The 19,655-nt window shown below is 40.4% G+C and overlaps 1 protein-coding gene across 3 annotated transcripts in view; it reads left to right on the top strand.

The window, feature by feature from the left end:
- Positions 1-19,655, top strand: part of LOC124721503 (putative transmembrane protein 183BP) — a 108,943-nt gene that overhangs the window by 68,839 nt on the left and 20,449 nt on the right. For all 3 annotated transcript variants that reach the window (XM_047246519.1, XM_047246518.1, XM_047246517.1), the window contains 2 exons: positions 15,463-15,652; positions 16,817-16,954. In XM_047246519.1, the coding sequence (XP_047102475.1) occupies positions 15,463-15,652; positions 16,817-16,954 (328 nt within the window). The remainder of the gene's footprint in view (positions 1-15,462; positions 15,653-16,816; positions 16,955-19,655) is intronic.

Below are 19,655 nucleotides of genomic sequence, written 5' to 3'. Positions count from 1 at the left end.
AATGATAATGAGGACAACACAACGCCCAGTTCCTGAGCGGAGAAAATCTCCGACCCAGCCAGGAATCGAACCGGGGCCCCTTGGCATGACAGACCACTGCACTGACCACTCAGCTATCGGGGCGGACAACATGAATACAAAAGGGAAAAAAGAAAAACTTTGAATGCTGCTATAAATGAGTGCTTACAATGGTGAACATAAAATGTAATGTAAGTACAAGATGTCACCAACACAAAATACCAAACAACTAGCAAACAGTTAAGATATCAGCGATTAATGCAGTCATAACTGGCAAAATCAAATTGGGCTGCACACGTCTCTGTGAACCATTCAGGGGAACCAAGTGGTCAGCCATGTCTGCCATCCACAGTGTTGCCCACTACTGTCTTGGCACCCATAGTTAAAGGCTTATGAAACATAAGCAGATACGCTCTTAATGTGTGTTGATGTTGAACACAGAGATTGGCATACAATACTCTCTATATTGTTAAATTCACATACAACACAACGAAGGAAGACTTTCAGGCTTCACACAGTTCTTTCTGCCCTACGGTCATGAGGCCAAAACAACAGTGAATAGAGTGTTCCTATTTCAAGTGGATTATACTCAGGAAGACAGCAGGAAACACATCACCAGGACCAAAGAAGCAAGTCATTTGGGTTGCAAACTGTCCCAGGAGGAGGACCGAGAGCCTATAGCTCCAAGTGACATGGTATGGATTTTTATGCCTTTGTATAAAGTGAGACTATTGGAAAAGGCACTAAAATATTACTTTGGATCATATCATATACTTTGTCACTTGTCGGACTTCATGTACGAAGTTGAGGATTGTGACTAATCGTCAACATGATCTTTGAAGCCCTACTACAGTTATTAGGTGCAAATCTATGGTGTAGGTTTCTCATTCAAGGAAACTGAAGGACTGCTTGATGATCACGAAGTTTCACCTTTGATGTCCATCAAAGTGAAGAGGAGTCTCCAGTGCTGCCGTACAGAGGACCACTGAAAAGGCTTAGCTCTAAAATGTAGTTTGCTCCAGTATGAACTTATGAAAAAGCAGGTTGCTGTTTCTCCAAGAGAGGGAGCAATGCTGTGAGTTGTGCAGCATGCAGTGTGAAGTAGTGTTTAGCATCAATGGCTGGCATGCAGCGGGTCACCAGTTCAAATCCAGTCACCAGCATCTATTTGTTATTTTCATTTCTAGAAGATTCTCAAAATTACCTCTTCTTCACACTTCACACCTACCTCTCTCTCTCTCTCTCTCTCTCTCTCTCTCTCTCTCTCTCTCTCTCTCTCTCTGTTAGCGTTATGTGCAATTTGGGGCCTACCTTTGATTTTGTTCACATCTTCAGTTTTCTGCAGTGATAACAGGTCCTTTGCCTCTCAGTTTTGTGTGATCCATTGCTTCCTTCTTAATGTTGCTGTATCTGCTGCCATCCATCACATCAACCAGGATCTGAAATCTCTTCCTCCCTCACATACGCTTTCCTTCCACATACCCTTCTAAGACTGTTTCTAGAAGCCCTACCATCTTTCTTAATATATGTCCAGTCCAGTTTCATTTTCTTCTTTTTATTATATCATGTAATTGTCCTTGCTCTCCCATTATTCTCAGTACCTCTTTTCATTTTCATTTTTTCACTCCATCCATCTGACTTTTACTTTCCATCCTTCACACATGTCCGCATTTCAAAAACATCAACCTTTGCTCTACCTTTCTTTCTCAGTGTGCACATTTCCGCACCGTATGGTAGGACACTCCACACACATTTTATTATCCTTTTCCTCATGTCTTTGCCAATATTTCTGCAGAAAATTCTCCTTTTCTTATAAAATGCCTCTTTTTCTTCATTGCTATTCTGATTTTAATTTCTATGTTGCTCTTCCAGTTGGTTTTCATCCTGCTTCTGAGGTATTTAAAACTTTGCACATGTTCTAATACCACTCCATTCAGCATTATCTTTACCTTTTTATTTCCTCCTAATGCCATTACTTTTGTTTTCTTTATATTGATTTTCATTCCATAAATCTTTACTTTAGCTTCAATAGTATGCACTATATCATGTAATTCTTTTTCACCTGTTGCAAGAAGAACCATTTCATGTGCAAATCTCGAACACCGTATTCTTCTTCCTCCAACTTTTACCCCCTTGTCATTTAGTGGACAGTGATCAGTCATATTTTCTAAGTAAAGATTGAAAAGGGTAGGAGACAGACAGTAGCCTTGTCTTACTCGTTTTCCTAGTTCTATCTTCTCCGTACTTTCTCCTCTCACTTTCAGTGACACTTTTTGATTTAATTGTAATGAATCTTTGTCATCTGGTTTTCCAGTCCATTCTCCCTTCTCTCATTATACTCGCAAGCTTATTCCAAGCCATATTATCAAAGTCCTTTTCCAGGACTATAAAATATGTATATAGATCTCTTCCCTTTTTAATAAACCGCTCTCCCAAAATTCGCAAGACTCCTATTGCATCTCTTGTATTTGTATTTTGTCTAAAACCAAATTTCTCTTCATCCATGTTCTCCTCCTTAACTTTGTCACCCTTTTATTAATTATTCTTAATGAAACTTTGGTTACCTGTAGAATTAGGCTAATTGTCCTATGCCTACTGATTTTCTTGACCCATTATTTCTTTGGTATTGGAACTGTGATGATGCCAGCATTTGTACATTTGCATTACTCTTGACACAAACTATGGAAGTGTACACAGTCATATAACCCTAAGAGATGCTTCCATGTCTGCAACAACCAGCCCCCAAGTAAGACAACTTAAGTGTCTTCAGTGATAGAGGCAAAGATGCCTCTGTTAAAGGAGCTCCTTATCTTGCTGTACAGTGTTAGTGATTTAATTTCAAAAGTTATGTTGGTGGATGAACAGAATATGGACATCTTCGCAGACAATGAATCCCTATGCTCCTGTGTTTGGGATAGTAGCAGCAGTTGCTACGGCTCGAGAGCACCTACATTGACTAAAGGATCACGTCACTCCTAGGCCTCACCACAGTTAAAAGTACAACATAACACTGCACAACATACTGCCACTATGCCAGGGCCACTGGTTGCTTTCATAGGCTGTTGGCTGGCTCCTAATGTGTGTGCTTCCGCAAAGAGAGTTTGAAGGATTGCTGGCTATGGGGGTTATCAAATGTTCTGACAGTCCTTGGGCGTCTCCCCCACATCTAGTTTGAAAGAAAGACAGTGTGTGGCATCTGTGTGGGGACTATTGCGCCCTAAATGCACACACCAAGCCAAATCACTATCCTGTCTCCCACTGTCATAATTTACAACTGCTCTGACACACTCTGTAATATTTATTGTAAGTAACTACCAAAAGACATATCCTTAAATTCCAGTGGAACCAGTCGACGTGCAAAAGATGGCAGTAATCGTGCCTTTTGACCTCTCTGAATATGTACAGATGTCATTTATACTTGAGAATGCCACAAAACATGGCAATGTTTCATTGATGAGGTCCTTTGTGGCTCTTATTTCTGCTTTGCATATCTAGACAAAGTGTTGATTTTTTTCTGTATCTGATATCAAGCATGAAATTCGCCTGTGGGATAGTTTTGAAAGACTATCTGACTATGGAGTTAAGATAAACATTGACAAGTGTGTGCTTCACAAGCAGGGAGTGGACTTTCTGGGACACTAAGTGACTTTTGAAGGTATTAAGCCCTTACAATCTTAGGTGGACTTGCTTCAATCAACTCCCCTTCCTGAAACGTATCAGCAGTTTTGCTGTTTCTTAGGCATGGTTAATTTCTTCAGGCACTACCTGCCACATGCAGGAACAGTCCGGGTTCTGCTCACAGCACTTACTGGTATCACTTTGTGGGGAAAATGCTCTGTGTGCACAACTGAAATGTCGTCTGCTTTTCACAAAGTCAAGTTCTCCTTGTGAGAGGCAGTACTTCTTGCTCACCCCCTGCTTTCAGCACCACTGGCTGTGGTCATCCATAAGTCATCAGATGCTCAGACTAAATGAAATGACTATGGCCACAAACTGTTAGTGGTGTACAAATCAATTAGATGTTTGTGACTACAAGTTGAGACATGCCAGTTCACTGTCTTTACAGACCATAGATCTGTTTCTTTGGTGTTTTAACAACTGTTGCAATTCCTTCTCTCCTTGGATATTCTGCCATTTGGAATTTATCGCACAACTCCACATTGATTTCCATCACCTGCGAGGAAATGACAATGTTGTTGCTGACTATTTCTCAAGAATCAACGTGCTCTCTGCAAGAATGGGTCTAACCCAGCTAGCCGTGATATTGGAAGCACATGAGGACCGACACGAGTTCATAATGAAACAAACTACAGGAATGCAAGTGAAATAATTACCTATGGGCAGTTTCCTTGTCTGGCTTCATGATTCTCAGAGCTGATCCTGACATTTATGTTGTAGCAAACAGGTTTTTGATGCAATTACTATTTGGGTTGTAATGGACAGATATTATTGGCGTGTAATATGGCATGCAAGCCATGAGAATGCCTAGAATATCAATAATCTAAAAACAAATCTTTTGTGTACCGTACTTTGTACACTCATGATACTTTACCCAGCCCTTAAATTCTAACATGAAAAATAATTCTAACATGCTTCAGTCAACATTTCCTGCATGACTTTGCAAAGGTAAAATGTCTTCTCTGACAACTGCAAGGTACCTTTGGTATGCCTCTGTATGCTGCTATAGATATCTCATCAAATATTGATCCGTGTCTACTTTTTCCCTTTCACGCTTCGCATGGTAATATGGTAAAACATGGATCCATTACAATGCATTACAGTTAAATACCGGGTGATCAAAAAGTCAGTATAAATTTGAAAACTGAATAAATCACGGAATAATGTAGATAGAGAGGTACAAATTGACACACACATGCTTGGAATGATATGGGGTTTTATTAGAACCAAAAAATACAAAAGTTCAAAAAATGTCCAACAGATGGAGCTTCATCTGATCAGAATAGCAATAATTAGCATAACAAAGTAAGACAAAGCAAAGATGATGATCTTTACAGGAAATGCTCAATATGTCCACCACCATTCCTCAACAATAGGTGTAGACTATAAATAATGTTGTGAACAGCACTGTAAAGAATGTCCGGAGTTATGGTGAGGCACTGGCGTCGGATGTTGTCTTTCAGCATCCCTAGAGATGTCGGTCGATCACGATACACTTGTGACTTCAGGTAACCCCAAAGCCAATAATCGCACGGACTGAGGTCTGGGGACCTGGGAAGCCAAGCATGACGAAAGTGGCGGCTGTGCACACGATAATCACCAAACGACGCGCGCAAGAGATCTTTCACGCGCCATCTGTTGGACATTTTGTGAACTTTTTTTCTAATAAAACCCCATGTCATTCCAAGCATGTGCGTCAATTTTTACCCGTCTATCTACATTATTCTGTGGTTTATTAAGTTTTCAAATTTATACTGACTTTTTGATCACCCTGTATATACAACAAACAAACAAAATTGAAAGACGCAGAAATGGCAATACACTTGCATGAACTGCCTGATACTCCCGCGCTACGGGAAGTAGCATACTGTTGAATGCAGGCGGCTCCTCTCCGCCTTGTGCTGTGCGTTGTGACAGTGCACGGAACACAGGCGCGCGCGCGCACATACACACGCATGCAACCTTCATATCATCTCTCCACATTCACACAAAGTGTCCCAAGCCTCAGGTACACGAAAATGTCTGTCTATGGTAAACACAGTAAATAAGTACTAATTACTACAACTGAAAATATATCCAATTAGTGATTATCTCAGCTACTTTACTACCACTTTCCTCCAGCATTGAGTAAAAAGACATTGAAAGTACTGTCACTTCTGACCCAGAATGTAGACGTGCTGTTGTCTTAATTCCTACCATGGTTATTTCAATGAGGGGACACAGGCTGTCCACTTTCTGGCAACTCTGTGTCATCACAGTACTCATCAGTGTCGTCTTGTGTTTGTGATTGCCAGTACCGCACGTTGAGTATGTGATGGCCCTTCTCTACTGTGGCGTCCTCTGCGATATCTCATTTTCTCTGATAATGCATTTGTGTAATATCACACTCCTCTGTGTGAGGTGGGTCAGAGGTGGTGAACCTCCATTATTCACACGGTCTCTCCCATTGTGTGATGCTTGCATGCAGTTAACATAGCATCTGTGGTTTGGCATTTCGTTCCTGCCTTGTTCTCCATGGTGTGGACCATGACGTCCATATCGCTCTGACCTGTTCTCCTCTTCTCTCCTTTGTCTGTTGTTGCACCAATTCCACCTGTCATTGCAATGTACAAACCTTTGCAGCACCCCATTTTCTGTTCTAATTGCATTTTCATTTGCTGTTCTTTGCTTCTCCTGCTCTTCGAAGTCATCCAAGGACCTTAAAGTATCGAGGAACTGCTCTCTTGATAGTGCCTCGATGAGTGCATGTTGTGCATGAGCAGGAAAATGTGAGTGCATCGCACTGCACCAGTACTCATCTGACATTTTGTCATCCAAGTATCTTGCCAGAATGACAGTGAGCAGCATATGTTGCCATGGATTGGTGTGACTTTGGCGCGTAGTGTCCATGATATATACTCATCTTTGCACTCGCCTGTGTGGCCAGGATCCAGTACATTGCCAGAAACTTAGTGCAGAAATCCTTGTAACTACTCTTCTCGCAAATTGTAATGTCAAACCAGGCAGCCTCCTCCTGATCGAGCATCTGGTGTGCATCGAGTAAAGCATTACATTCTGCCACTCCTTTTGCATGCAGATACTCTTCTAAATTCTTTAGGTATGCCTTTGGGTGAGTACTGCACATTCGGCCAAACTTGGGCAGTCGTATGTCCACCACCTGCGTCGGGAATGCGACCTGCAAATTTGTCAGTGTGACCTGCGTTACAAGGACATTACCTTGTCGCATTGCAGACACTTCTTGCCCGAGGACCGACACTCATGTTTGTGTTTCCTTGGATGATTTACTTTCCTCTTCTACACACAAAGACCTATGTCATCTTCACATTTACCCACATTTCTAAGCTGCCAACCTTTGTTTCACTCTCTTCACCTGCCTCGTCCAGGCTGTTGGTGACCTCCATATGTATCGTTCTGGTTTCGGTCTCCAATTTGTGCCTAACATCAGCAATCTGCCGATAGTTTTTGATTGCAAAAATTTAGTTCAGTTTCCAGTCTTTCAAACCATGTTTGTTCCACCTTACGGCTGTTAACTGTGATGTGTGGTTTTCTAATATCGCGAGAATTTGATCTAATGGATTCTCACTTCGCGTATCCCCCATAAACATGCCTTGTGTTTTCTTGCTTGCCCCCAAACTTTCCTCATCTTGCTTAACTGTTTCCATATTTATCAGTCTCCTGCACCCCAGTTGCACAGAAAAACTAAACTAAAAACTAAAATCTCTCCACAGAACGAACAGATACAGTACAGTGCTAATGGCAATGCTGGTAACAGCAAACAGAGTGATTGAAATTGTGGAACAGAATATTTACAACAACAAACTACACATTCTAAAACTACATAACAATATGAGGAGGCTGTGGGAACCAAAGTTGACTACACTAGCTACTGCTGTATCTACTTTAGATGTTCATTTGCAATGCACTTAGCATGCACGCCTGGCATCTCACACGAGTTTAACATATGCTAATAATGGAATGGTAATTCTTCCTGAGTCATGCCTTGAAACTTAGGTATTCTCACACTAACAACAATGTGAGAATGAAGTCCAATCGAAGCCCCACATTGTGCACCAAAATGTTGTGATCTCGAGAAATTATTTTCTGACATCAGATACCATGAAAATTACCGATCAGGTCGCCCCACGTTGGGCACCAAAAATGTAGTGAACTGAGATTTTTTTCTTTTTGCTGTCAGATGTGAAATGATGAACAGATAACTGATGAGAAACCCCCCATTAGGAGCCAATAATTAATTGATATCAACAGTTAAATGAAATCAAATACACAAGGTAAAAAATTAAGGAGTCCGATCATAACATGAAAGAGATATATTTATTTTCGTGCTGTTTACCCAAACCAATACAAAATTATAAATCTCGGCATGTCGCCTCAGGACTGTGTGGCATGAGTCGGCTGCCCTCATCAGCAATCGCGGCATTGCAGCGGGTCCCAGGTACAATCTCCATGTTGTCTGACTGTCAGCCCTGTGGCTGAAGCTGTGCCACCAAGGTGTCGGAAGGCGGATGTTGGCGATAGTGGAAGAGTGCCCACATCCTCTCATTTCCACGGTGTCTCCACGACTTCCCTTGCTTCTCCTCCATCTCTCAGTAAGCTCCTCTTCGAAATATTCTTCCTTTTGGCATTGTCATTGGCGGTCAAAATTTTCAGTGCATCCCAATGACAGATCGCCATTTCATAGCCATGCCTCTCCGTGCTGCATGAAAATTTCCTATCTGGCATGTGTCTCGTGAATCGGCATCTTCCTCAAGATTTCATATTTTACAGTGTTTTCCTACATTCTGAGGCTCTTGGGAGAGCAGCTACACAACACTGCTCTCTCTGCATGAGGCCGGGACACACTCATGTTTGGGCTTCGTCTCAAAATCTGCCAGCGTCTGTGATTTATAAGGAATGTCCTTACTGTTGAGAAAAACATCATCGTAAGAACGCTGACACTTTCATGTCCCTCCGTGCACCATATCCCCGCACTTTGTGTATGTTCCTCCCTGTGGCCACGGGGTGCTGGAATTGTCGGCACATTCATGCTTTCTAAGGCCGGTAAAATGACTGTTGCTAGGGCCAGAACAACTCAAATGGTTTCATGCATACATTCTTGGCATTCAGTCCTAATGGCTGCAGATGTCAATCAGTTCTCGGCACGCTTCTCACTGTCAGACAGGCCCTTCGCAACATGTCCCTCCTTGAGCAAGGCGAGGGAGTCTGCCCAGTTTCCCGCTGTGTGCTTGCAGAATGGTTGCAGTATCCTCTCCTCGGGGCTCACCCGAGGGTGTCCCCCCCCCCCCCCCCCCCCCCACCTCTCCTTGGCTGCTTGCAGTGAGTTGGCGACAGTGGCCATGGTCAGATGTATTACAGTTAATTATTGTAACCAACAGGTTACCATCAATCATTGATTGACCACAAGAAAGAAGTACAGCAACAGCAACAGGAGCAAGTGCAGCAGCTGACTTATGTCTGGCGGCATCCATGTTGTTATGTGGAATAAGCTTTGCTAAGTGAACTATGTTCATGTATGCCTCTGTCATCATCAAAGTCCAAATCAAACTTTTAATTCACTATTATAAAATTCCAAAACCAATGTGCAAGTGGCTGCACACACTCTGGCTCTGAGTGAAATGCAAAGCTTATTTATGAGATTTGGACTAGGTTTTGCTGATGCCCATCCTTCCTGTTCGCCACCAGAACTCAAAGTTATGACAATGGTCTTTCTGTCTCCTTCCTTCTCTCTCTGCACCTCTGTGACATCAACCACCATCTTTTTCATGAAACTGACCGTGCTCGAGTGTAACTTGCCATTATTGACACTCTATCACTCAAATTATGTAATTATGCTTTCATCTGCCTCACCTTAATTGAATAGTGATAAAGCTATTTTGTTTTGGCTGGAGGGCACTGGTATGACCAGTCCATCTTTCCCAAATGGAGAGGTGTCTGCCTGTGTAGATACTGTGTTCTAGTTTTTGTTTGCCTCTGCTGTGGCTGTGTTCCTTCACCTCCTCACTTGGGTAAGTCACTGCGACCCCATGCCGACACCAAACTCTGCTCACTCCAGAAGCATTTGACACTGCTACTGCATGATCCACGCCGGCTTGCCTCATTCTCGACATTAACTGAATTCTGATTTGCCCCTCTTAATTAAACTCACCATAACATCGGTTTCATTGCTCATACAGCAGCCATGGTTGTTTCTACAGTAATCAGTTACTCTCATTTAGAGCCATTACGGATTAAAAGTAGTACTAAACTAGAGTGTGAGCATTTGTTTCAGGCTGGGGTCCATCATGACTGTCATTTGTGGGTTAAAACTTGCTTATCTTGGCAGTTGGCTAAAGTCAGGCGCCACATCATCAAGCCTCTCAGTTCCTTTGTAGAGCTGACATGCTATGTTTTTTTATGTCCACATAGACCTTGTAGGGCCTGTATTCCTGGTGCAAGGATTCAAATATATTGTCATTGCTATTGACAGGTCTACCCGGTGGGTTGAAATCGTGCCTATTATGGGCATTAAGACGGAGATTGTTAGACATGCCTTTTTGACTACATTTATTTTGAGGTTTGGGTTCCTGACAGGTGTGGCAATGGATCAAGGTTGACAATTTGAGTCACCTTTGTTCAATAAACTATCTAATTTATGTTGGTTCACTCATCATCATCTTTCCACCATCTAGCATCCATAAAGCAATGGCATGGTGGAACGCTGGCACAGGACAGTCAAGTCAGTGTTGATGTGTCCCAAGTCTTCTTGGTTGACTACCTGCCACTGGTGTTTCTTGGGCTGTGTACTGCATTCAGAATCGACCTTGGTACTTCTGCAGCTGAAATTATGCACAGTGAAACCCTGAGACTTCTGTTGGGCTCACTCTCCATGCACCAAGAAAGCTGCCCTGAAGATCTTTGTTCATTGGTGCTAAAAGTGAGGAATTGCATATCAAATTCCTGACCTTCAACAGTGTCTCGGCATGTGAATGCACCCAATTTTTTTTCCTTGACAATCTCGCTCATTGTACCTATGTCATGCTCTGCACTGGTGCTGTTATAGCACCCTTGCAAATGCCTTACACTGGCCCCTTTCCAGTCTTGGAAAGAGATGGTCAAAGAATGATACTCTTGATTAACGCCAAACCGAACAGGGTTTCCAATGAATGGGTGAAACCAGCATACCCTCTCCTGTCAGATGACACTGCGCAATGGCAGCCTCTGTTGACTGCCGCTTGCTTCTAGGTCATCCCTGGCTGAGCAAGCCTCCACTCTGTGGATCAACCCGCCTCCCCGCCATCATCGTCAATGGAGTCAACCAACACAGATGCTCACATGGCACCGCGCCCTTCTCCTCTCGCCGAGTGCTTCCACTTACCAATATTGGTGCCAGTTCACACAAGAATGGGTAGGACAATTTGGCACAAGTTCCCTTTTATCCCAGAAATTACACTACAGGAGAGGGGCTGTGTGGTGAAGCAAGCATTTGAACATGTAATTGAGTATGCACTATTGTTGTGGCTATGTGATGGACAATCTAGCAGCATCTTTGGTTATATTTAATGACTTTGTTTTAATTATCGTTCTGGTTTTCTTCTGAGATTTTTGTCCCTTGATTTTTGCATCTGTTGTAGTTGTTTAGTACTTATACTGCCTTTATTCAGTTGTGGGTCATAGTACCCACAGAATCACTGTTGTCAAAAAGTCCTCTGGCCATTCACCACTGTCATATATTTTGTTACATAACCTCAATATTTTTCTTAATCTGTCTTGGTTCAAACATTTTAGCATTTTTCCTAATATTGTATTGGTATCCACTGCTTTCCTATTTTTCACTGCAGCTATTGCACTCTCTATATCTTCCATTATGATTGTTGATCCTTCCTTGTCATCGTTTATGCTCTTCATGGATTCAAGTTCCAGAGCTGTTAGTTTGTGATCTGTGTCAAATAGCCTTTTTAAATAGTCTTTACATCTCTGCAGGATGTCGTCACAGTCTATGCACACTATATTTTCATCTTCAGTGTTCTGTAGTAGCACTTCTTGTTCTGTTTTGATTACAAGTTTGTCTTTACCCTGTTGTATAGTAAATTATATCTTCCTTCCCTGTCTCTCCAGTTCTCTCTCTCTTTTTTTTTAGCTTTCTCTGTTTCTCCACACTGTTCATTGTTCAACATTGTACATTTTTCTTATCTTCATTGTTCTTGTTTTGAATGTTCTTCTCTCCTCCATCTTTTATATCATTTCCTGTGTAGCCCGTGGCTTTTTTGGCCTTTTCTTGTTTATGTATGCTATACTTTTCTGCCCTGCTTTATTGTCCTCTCTTTGAACATATTCCAGTACTCATTGACATTGCTAGGTGGTTCTTTGTCTCGTAATGTATTAGTAAGATTAAGTCATAGAATTTCTGTAATTCGGTCTCCCCTGTCTTACCTTCTCTAGCTCTCACACCTTCAACATGGCGGCATTTTTCAGCTTTTTCATTCTTATTTCTACATCTGCATAAGTAAATTTTGGTTTTTGTTAATATCTGCACCTGGTAATGTGTGCACTTTCTCGATTCCATTTCTGTACCTTTCTTCCGCCAGTATAAAATTGATTTGGTTTCCATATCTAGCCCATGGTAATTTCCAAGTGTAGATCATCCTCTTATGATTTTTGAACTGTATGTTTTCCACCACCAGTTGTCTTTCCCTGCAGAAGTCAATGAGCCTTTAACCTCTGTTGTTCCTCCTTCCAAGACTGTGGCTGCCTTCTATGATTCCCACCTTCCCTTCTTTCAAAATGACATTCCAGCCACCTGTTACTATTTTGCATCATCCTTGATTATAATCCACTATCTTCTCTGTGGTGTTATGTTTCTTCTAAGATTTGGTCATCATGTTCTGAAGTTGGCATATACACCTAGATAATCAATATATCTTTTTACACGCCATTCATCCTTACACCAATAACATTGTTACTTGCATAGTCTATATTTTACACACACTTAGCCAATTTCTTTGTCATAATCACACCTACTCCATTCCTTTCTTTTATTTGTCCCCCTGAGTAGTATGTAATGTATTTGTCTGAAAGTCCATAACATCTTACCTCAGCAATTCCCACCATGTTCATATTATTCTTTTCCGTCTCTATTTTATTTTTCTTCCTGCTTGTAACAGTGTTATGAAATTCTGGGTACCAATCCTTGTTTTGATATTGTACCTCACTTCAAGTTGTCGTGTTGTCATTGTGTCTAACCCCCCTCCCCCTCTTCCAGAGATATGAGTGGGGGCTATTTTACTTCTTGATATTGATGTAAGATGAGAGGAAGCCATATTTTGAATATTGAATTTGAAACTGCATTATGTGGGGGAAATAATCTGTGGTGGTATCTGCTGCCTTTTGCATTTCTGGAGGCCGCCTCTAAGGTTGCAGTCACAGTGGCACCCATATCAGTGGATTCTGCTGACAACCGACATTGGCCCAAGATGGCTGATTTTTCCAGATCTGTAAACCAATACATGCAGTCACAATATAGCCAAGATCATCACCTGAACATACAGACTTTGGACAACAATCAATGAAATTCGAATCAGGTTGTTTTCTTCGGTCACTTCAGCCGAAACGATAAGAAATATGGGCTGTGAAGAACTGATAAGTCCAATCAAAAAGAGGAGGTTGTGGCATTGTGAGGATGAAAGATATTGGGATATAGTTCAGAATGTATATGCTGAAATCGTTGGTTTATTGAAAACCAACAGTAGGCAAAATCTTCATTGGATATTTTACCTGTAAATTATAACCTCAAGAAATAATATGTTAAAGTGAGAATGGATGCTTAAAGTTACTATTGTGGATCTTTGTTTTTGAGATGTGGTAGGTTGACATTAGCTGTCTACAAATTGTCATTTTTATGCTAGAAATGTGTTGCAGTTACATGAAGTGGTTTGCAAGTGTGGTGTTTGTCTTTCATAGATAAATTCTGGAAAATAATGTGTTTGTAATCTTGCTTTTCAAGGTCACCATGAATCATGCCAAGTATGTTACAGAAAGTTTCTCCCCTCATCTCACATACTCGTAAAACTTTTATGTTAATTCCAATAACTGAGGACAGAGGTTGCAGTACTGGCCACATTCTTTTGGGGACAGATGTAGCTGTCACATCCATTCAGCATCTTCTTAATAGCAAAATTTGCAGTGCAGCACTCCTTTCCAAGAACAGGGGCAACATGGTATCCATCCCACTGTAGGAAGTTGAAAGCTAACCTACTTCTACATAGAATAGATTCTAACCTAACCTAACCTTCTTGACCCTGTCCCACCTCCCCGTGACCATGCTCTGTCAGGTGATGCTATCGGACGACATCTAGTGACAGTGAATGCAGCTTAACATGGGATACAGATGGCTTATGTAGCCCCTCGCCCTGAGTCAGATGCTGCATTGCCTGTTGGTCCGTGGGAGGTATTTCATTTCCCTCCTACCACACACTCATTCATCTATCCACAATCTGGAGATGCACCCTCTAGGGGTTGCAGGTTCCCTCAAGGGGAGGATTTTATTGTATGCTGTTAAAGAAATTTTCTCTTGCCTTGCTTGTTTTCCCTGTTGCTTTTTTTTTATGATGACCAGTTGTGATGGTGCAGTGGTAAGGCACAGGACTTGCATTTGTGAGTGATTGAAGTCCCATTCTAGCCATCCAGATTTATGTTTTTCCTGGTTTTTCTAAAGTGCTTGAGGCAGATGCTGGGATAGTTGCGTTGAAAAGAACACAGTTGATATCCTTTCCCTCTTTTTTCCAGATCTGAGCTTGAGCTCCATCTCTAATGACAATGTTGCTTATGTGACATTAAATGCTTATCTTCCTTCCTTTTAGGCTAACAGTATTCAAAGTAGCATATGACTTTTCTGCAGAAAACATTATATTTTTCATTTGTGCCAGGTGTGTATATCTTTTCAGTAGGTATTTATTACTCTTACAGTACTCCAAATCCTTTTAATATCTAGCAGGTAGCATGATGATAAATGCCAGCCATTGAGTATTGTTATCTGAAAAACCATTCCCTGTTGATTTTTTAAATTATGATTTTGCTGTTGCAGATGAGTGTAAAAATGTTGTCATTAGCTGTGCTGCTGGCTCCCATAACTCTGATTTCAAATTGTACAAATGGTGTTAGATGTATTTTGGTGTATTAACTGGCAAGAATCTGGTATGGACTATCCATGCTTGTGAAATTTTAATTTAAATTTCAATGTAGTATTATGACATACTGTTCAGTATCTAAAAAGCAGAGCAGATTGTCTCAAAATTACCAACAAGAATACTTAATGTTCTGGTGATTTAACTTTCTGTGAATTTCTTCTTTTATAACACAACCTTCAACATGCTGATCACTACAGAACCTAAGAATATCAATATTATAATGATTATAACTACCTACCATATGGAGTTGCTGACATTACCTAAATGATCACTTCCTTATATTAAGTAATTCAGCATTCTTGTTATACTCATAACTCTGTCACAAACAGCATTGTATTTGTGTCCAATGATAATTGCCTGTCACGTCCTCAGAAAAGTTGTTTCCTTACTACCTGTATAAGAATTATATTTTTATGTTTTCATTTTTATAACTAAATGACTTATTGTGTTGCCAAGACACTGATGCTGCTGTCATAGAAAATTACAGATTTTTTTCTCTGCAGTCATAATCTAGATGCATATTCTGAAACATTATGTTAAGATTCACATTGAACTCATGTTATCGGTGGCGTTCATATGTTGACAGGTTTTATAGGTCAGATATTCCCTTGCCGCCATATCTGCAGCCTGCAGCAATGACTCGGCGACATGGATTGAGAACCAGAGTGATCCGTGCATTGTATTTTTTGTATATGCCCATGACTCGCAGGCTTCAGGATCCTACTCTCTCTGAGTCGAGGCTTCTAGACAAGATGTGTGTGCAGCAGTGCCACAAGGTAATATTTTTAAAATATTGTAAAATTACTTTTTCATTGGAGTTTTGGTGAGGGGCTGTCACCACCACCGTGCAATTTGTAATTTAATATGTTTGTCTACTATCTGGAAATGATATGTTGGAACATAACTCAAATTGTTTCTGTTGGTAATTATGTACTGTCTTTATTTCATATATAATGCAGCATAATTAATTACACTATTCAGTTCAGTCTGATGCTGTAACCTTCAGTGTCACATGCCTGCACTACATTTTAAAAACCTCTGTCCACATGACATATTAAAGTGGTCCAATTCAACCTAAAATTATCTAGCTCAGTAAAAACATTCATTCCAGTCACCACTGTTGTTAGGTTTTTTGCACGTGTAAAACGATTTTAGCTCTGACATACTTTGCAAATGCTGCCCCACTCTGAACATTGTAAAAATTCATGACTTATTGAGTGAATGCTCACTTTAAGGAACAGTTAAATTTGGCATCTCTAGTAACAAACTTAGTGCACATTAAATACTTGTGGCTTTAGCAGCTCTTTCACACTAGTCATCTGGTACCTTCCTCAGCTATGTGTGACTGAATTTTATGGATACAATTTCATTCAGCTTATGTTGAATTTCTGTATTCCAGCTCCCTTGTAATGTGCACAAGCATTACCAGTGATACCTCTCACAGCTGCCTCCCTCCATTATGTGTAACCGTTATTGTGTTCCTTACCTGTGCAGTCATATTTGTGTATACTTTCTTCCATTTCATCATGTATTTTTGCAATAAATTCCCCTTTATTAAAAAAAGTTGATGTTTTCTGAAAGTTCATGTGTACAGTTTATTACATTACCAATAATACTTAAGCCAACCCTAGGTTTTTTGTTACTCTGTTATTATTGTAGGTCTGAATTTCCTCTTTCGTTGGCATTTTGTAATTAAATTAAGAAAAACGTGGCTGAATGTCAAATACAAAGTTAATGTTGGGTGCGTTTTCTTGTATCGCTATAATTTTCTTAAAGTTAATGTGACTCGTTTTTCCTCTCTTCCCATTCCTTGATGTTTCAGAGCACTCGGTACCAACACACAACACAATTTTTGGAAGTTCTTTCTGTATATGGAAGTGTGTCAACAATATGGTTATCTTTGCAGCAATAAAATAACATTTGCATGTTTTATTTTGCAGTATCATTTTGCAATTGGGTGTTCTACATTCATTTTCAAGTTTCAAGATGTGAAGCATATACCTGTACGAGGACAAGAACCTGTCGAAAAGGAAGATGATATTTATGCAAATAGTGATGAGGGAGCCATAACATTAAAGGTAAAAATTCTAGCACTAAGTAGTAGCTTTTTATTTGGTTATCTTGATAAATGTTATTTGTATCATTACTTTCTATGGTAAGCTCAAAATCATCATCTTTTCCTTTTTAATTTTTTTGTTGTAGTCTTAGTATTAATAAATGAAGCTGTGTGTGTTCAAGGTTTTCCATGAATATAGAAGTTCAAAAACACTTGCAGTGCCACTATGAAGCACACAACAGCACTTTTTGTGTGTGGGAGTTGGAATTTTTGTAGTCTTATTAGCAGCTTCTTTGTAGTCCCACTTTTAAGATACCCACAACACATGCTAACAGCTGAATGTCGCAAAGCATGAACCTCTGGGAGAGTTGGACCTTGAGCATTGACGGCTATTCCAACACAGTTATGATTAGGCCACAAGTCTCAATTTGATGTAATTTTAATACACCTCAAAGGTTTGTTCTAGTAAACACCACAACCTATCAGTGTTTCACGTAGGACCTCTCAGTGTGTTGCTATATTTTTACGATTAGCTGTAGAAGTTCCTTGTTAGACTTTCTAATTTGATTGACTGGTTGACGCTACAATTTCTTCGATGAATGGTGGTAGGTATTTTCTTTCTCATACTAAGGCGTTTACCATCAATACAAACTTTTGCTATTCAGGAAAGAAAAAAAAGATTCCAGCTCCTCTAATGAACCATGGATGCCATTGGTGGTGAGGCTTGTGTGCCTCAGTGATACAGATAGCCTTACTGTAGATGTAACTGCAATGAAACAGTATCTGTTGAGAGGCCAGACAAACATGTGGTTCCTGAAGAGGGGCAGCAGTCTTGTCAGTTAGTGCTGGGGAAATAGTCTCGATGATTGACTGATCTTGTAACATCAACCAAAGTGGCCTTATTGTGCTGGTACTGCAAATGGCTGAAAGCAAGGAGAAACTAGCCATAATTTTTCCCTGAGGGCATGCAGCTCTGCTGTATGGTTAAATGATGGTGACATCCTCTTGAGTAGGAGGCTGTCATTATCAAGATAGAGAAAACTGGCATTCTATGGATTGGAGCATTTAATGTCAGATCCATTAATTCGGTAGGTAGGTTAGGAAATTTAAAAAGGGAAACGGATAGGTTAAAGTTAGATATAGCGGGAATTAGTGAAGTTAGGTGGCAGGAGGATCAGGACTTCTGGTCAGGTGAATACAGGGTTATAAATATAAAATCAAATAAGGGTAATGCAGGAGTAGGTTTAATAATGAATTTAAAAAAAACAGGAGTGTGGATAAGCTACTATGAACAGCATAGTGAAAGCATTATTGTAGGGAAGATACACGAAGCCCACACCCAACACGGTAATAATATTTTGTTCCATCTAGATCCACAGATGAAGAAGAGATTGAAATATGTATGGTGAAATAAAAGAAATTATTCAGATAGTTAAGAGAGATGAAAATTTAAGTCATGAGGGACTGGAATTCGATAGTAGGAAAAGGACAAGAAGGGAAAATAATAAGTGAATATGGTCTGGGGGAAGGAATGAAAGAGGTGCCTTGTAGAATTTTGCACAGAGCATAATTTAATCATAGCAAGCACTTCTTTTAAGAGTCATGAAAGAGGTTTGTATAAATGGAAGAGACCTGGAGACACCGGAAGGTTTCAGATTGCTTATATAATGGTAAGATAGACATTTCAGAACCAGATTTTAAATTGCAAGACATATCCAGGGGCAGGTGTAGACTCTGACCACAATTTATTGGTTATGAACTGTAGATTATAACTCAACAAAATGCAAAAAGGTAGGAATATAAGGAAATGGGACCTGGGAGAAGAAATAAAAACCTTGAGGTATGCCAATGACATTGTAATTCTGTCGGACATAGCAAAGGACTCAAAAGAGCAGTTGAATGGAATGGACAATGTCTTGAAAGGACATGTATGTAGATTGTAGAGGGAAACAGAGACATGAATACAGTAAGCATATTCAGAACGATGTAGGCTGCAGTAGTTACTCAGAGGTGAAGAGACTTGCACAGGATAGAATAGCATGGGGAGCTGCATCAAACCATTCTTCTGACTGAAGACCACAACAGCAACAAGGAAAAGATATTGCTACTCACTGTAAAGATGACACATTGATCTGCAGACAGGCACAGTGAAAAGATACTTACACATTAGCTTTCGGCCAAAGCGTCCTTCAGGAAAGGAAAAACAAAACCACACACACACACACACACACACACACACACACACACACACACACACACACACACACACACAGATATATTCATTCACACAAACAAGCGGTCATATGTGTGTGAGGTATGCTTGCTTGTGTGAATGAGTGTATATATATGTGTTTGTTTGTTTGTTTTTACTTTTCTGGAGAAGGTTTTGGCCGAAAGCTAATGCGTGTCTTTTCATTGTACCTGTCTGCAACTCAATGTGTCCTCTTTCCAGTGAGTAGCAATCTATCTTTCCAAATTTTAAAGATGTTGTGAGGTTATTCAACTTATGATTTTGCCTCACGTAAGGATGTGAAAATAAAACCATCTCCGTTATTTGGACTTCCAAAGATTTTCAACCAGAGGACTTAAATTCTGTCCCTTACATTCATTAAATATTTTATTTGCATCTATCTGTCAATGCTGTGCTTTGTACATTGCTCAGCTAAATTTTGTTGATGTTGTGATAGTCGTCAGTCCAAAGAGTAGTTTGAAGCAGCTCTCCA

The sequence above is a fragment of the Schistocerca piceifrons genome, chromosome X (genome assembly GCF_021461385.2).
Source record: "Schistocerca piceifrons isolate TAMUIC-IGC-003096 chromosome X, iqSchPice1.1, whole genome shotgun sequence".
NCBI classification, from domain to species: Eukaryota; Metazoa; Arthropoda; class Insecta; order Orthoptera; family Acrididae; genus Schistocerca; species Schistocerca piceifrons.
Note: the sequence above shows the minus strand (reverse complement) of the source record. Positions and strands in the feature narration are given on the sequence as shown.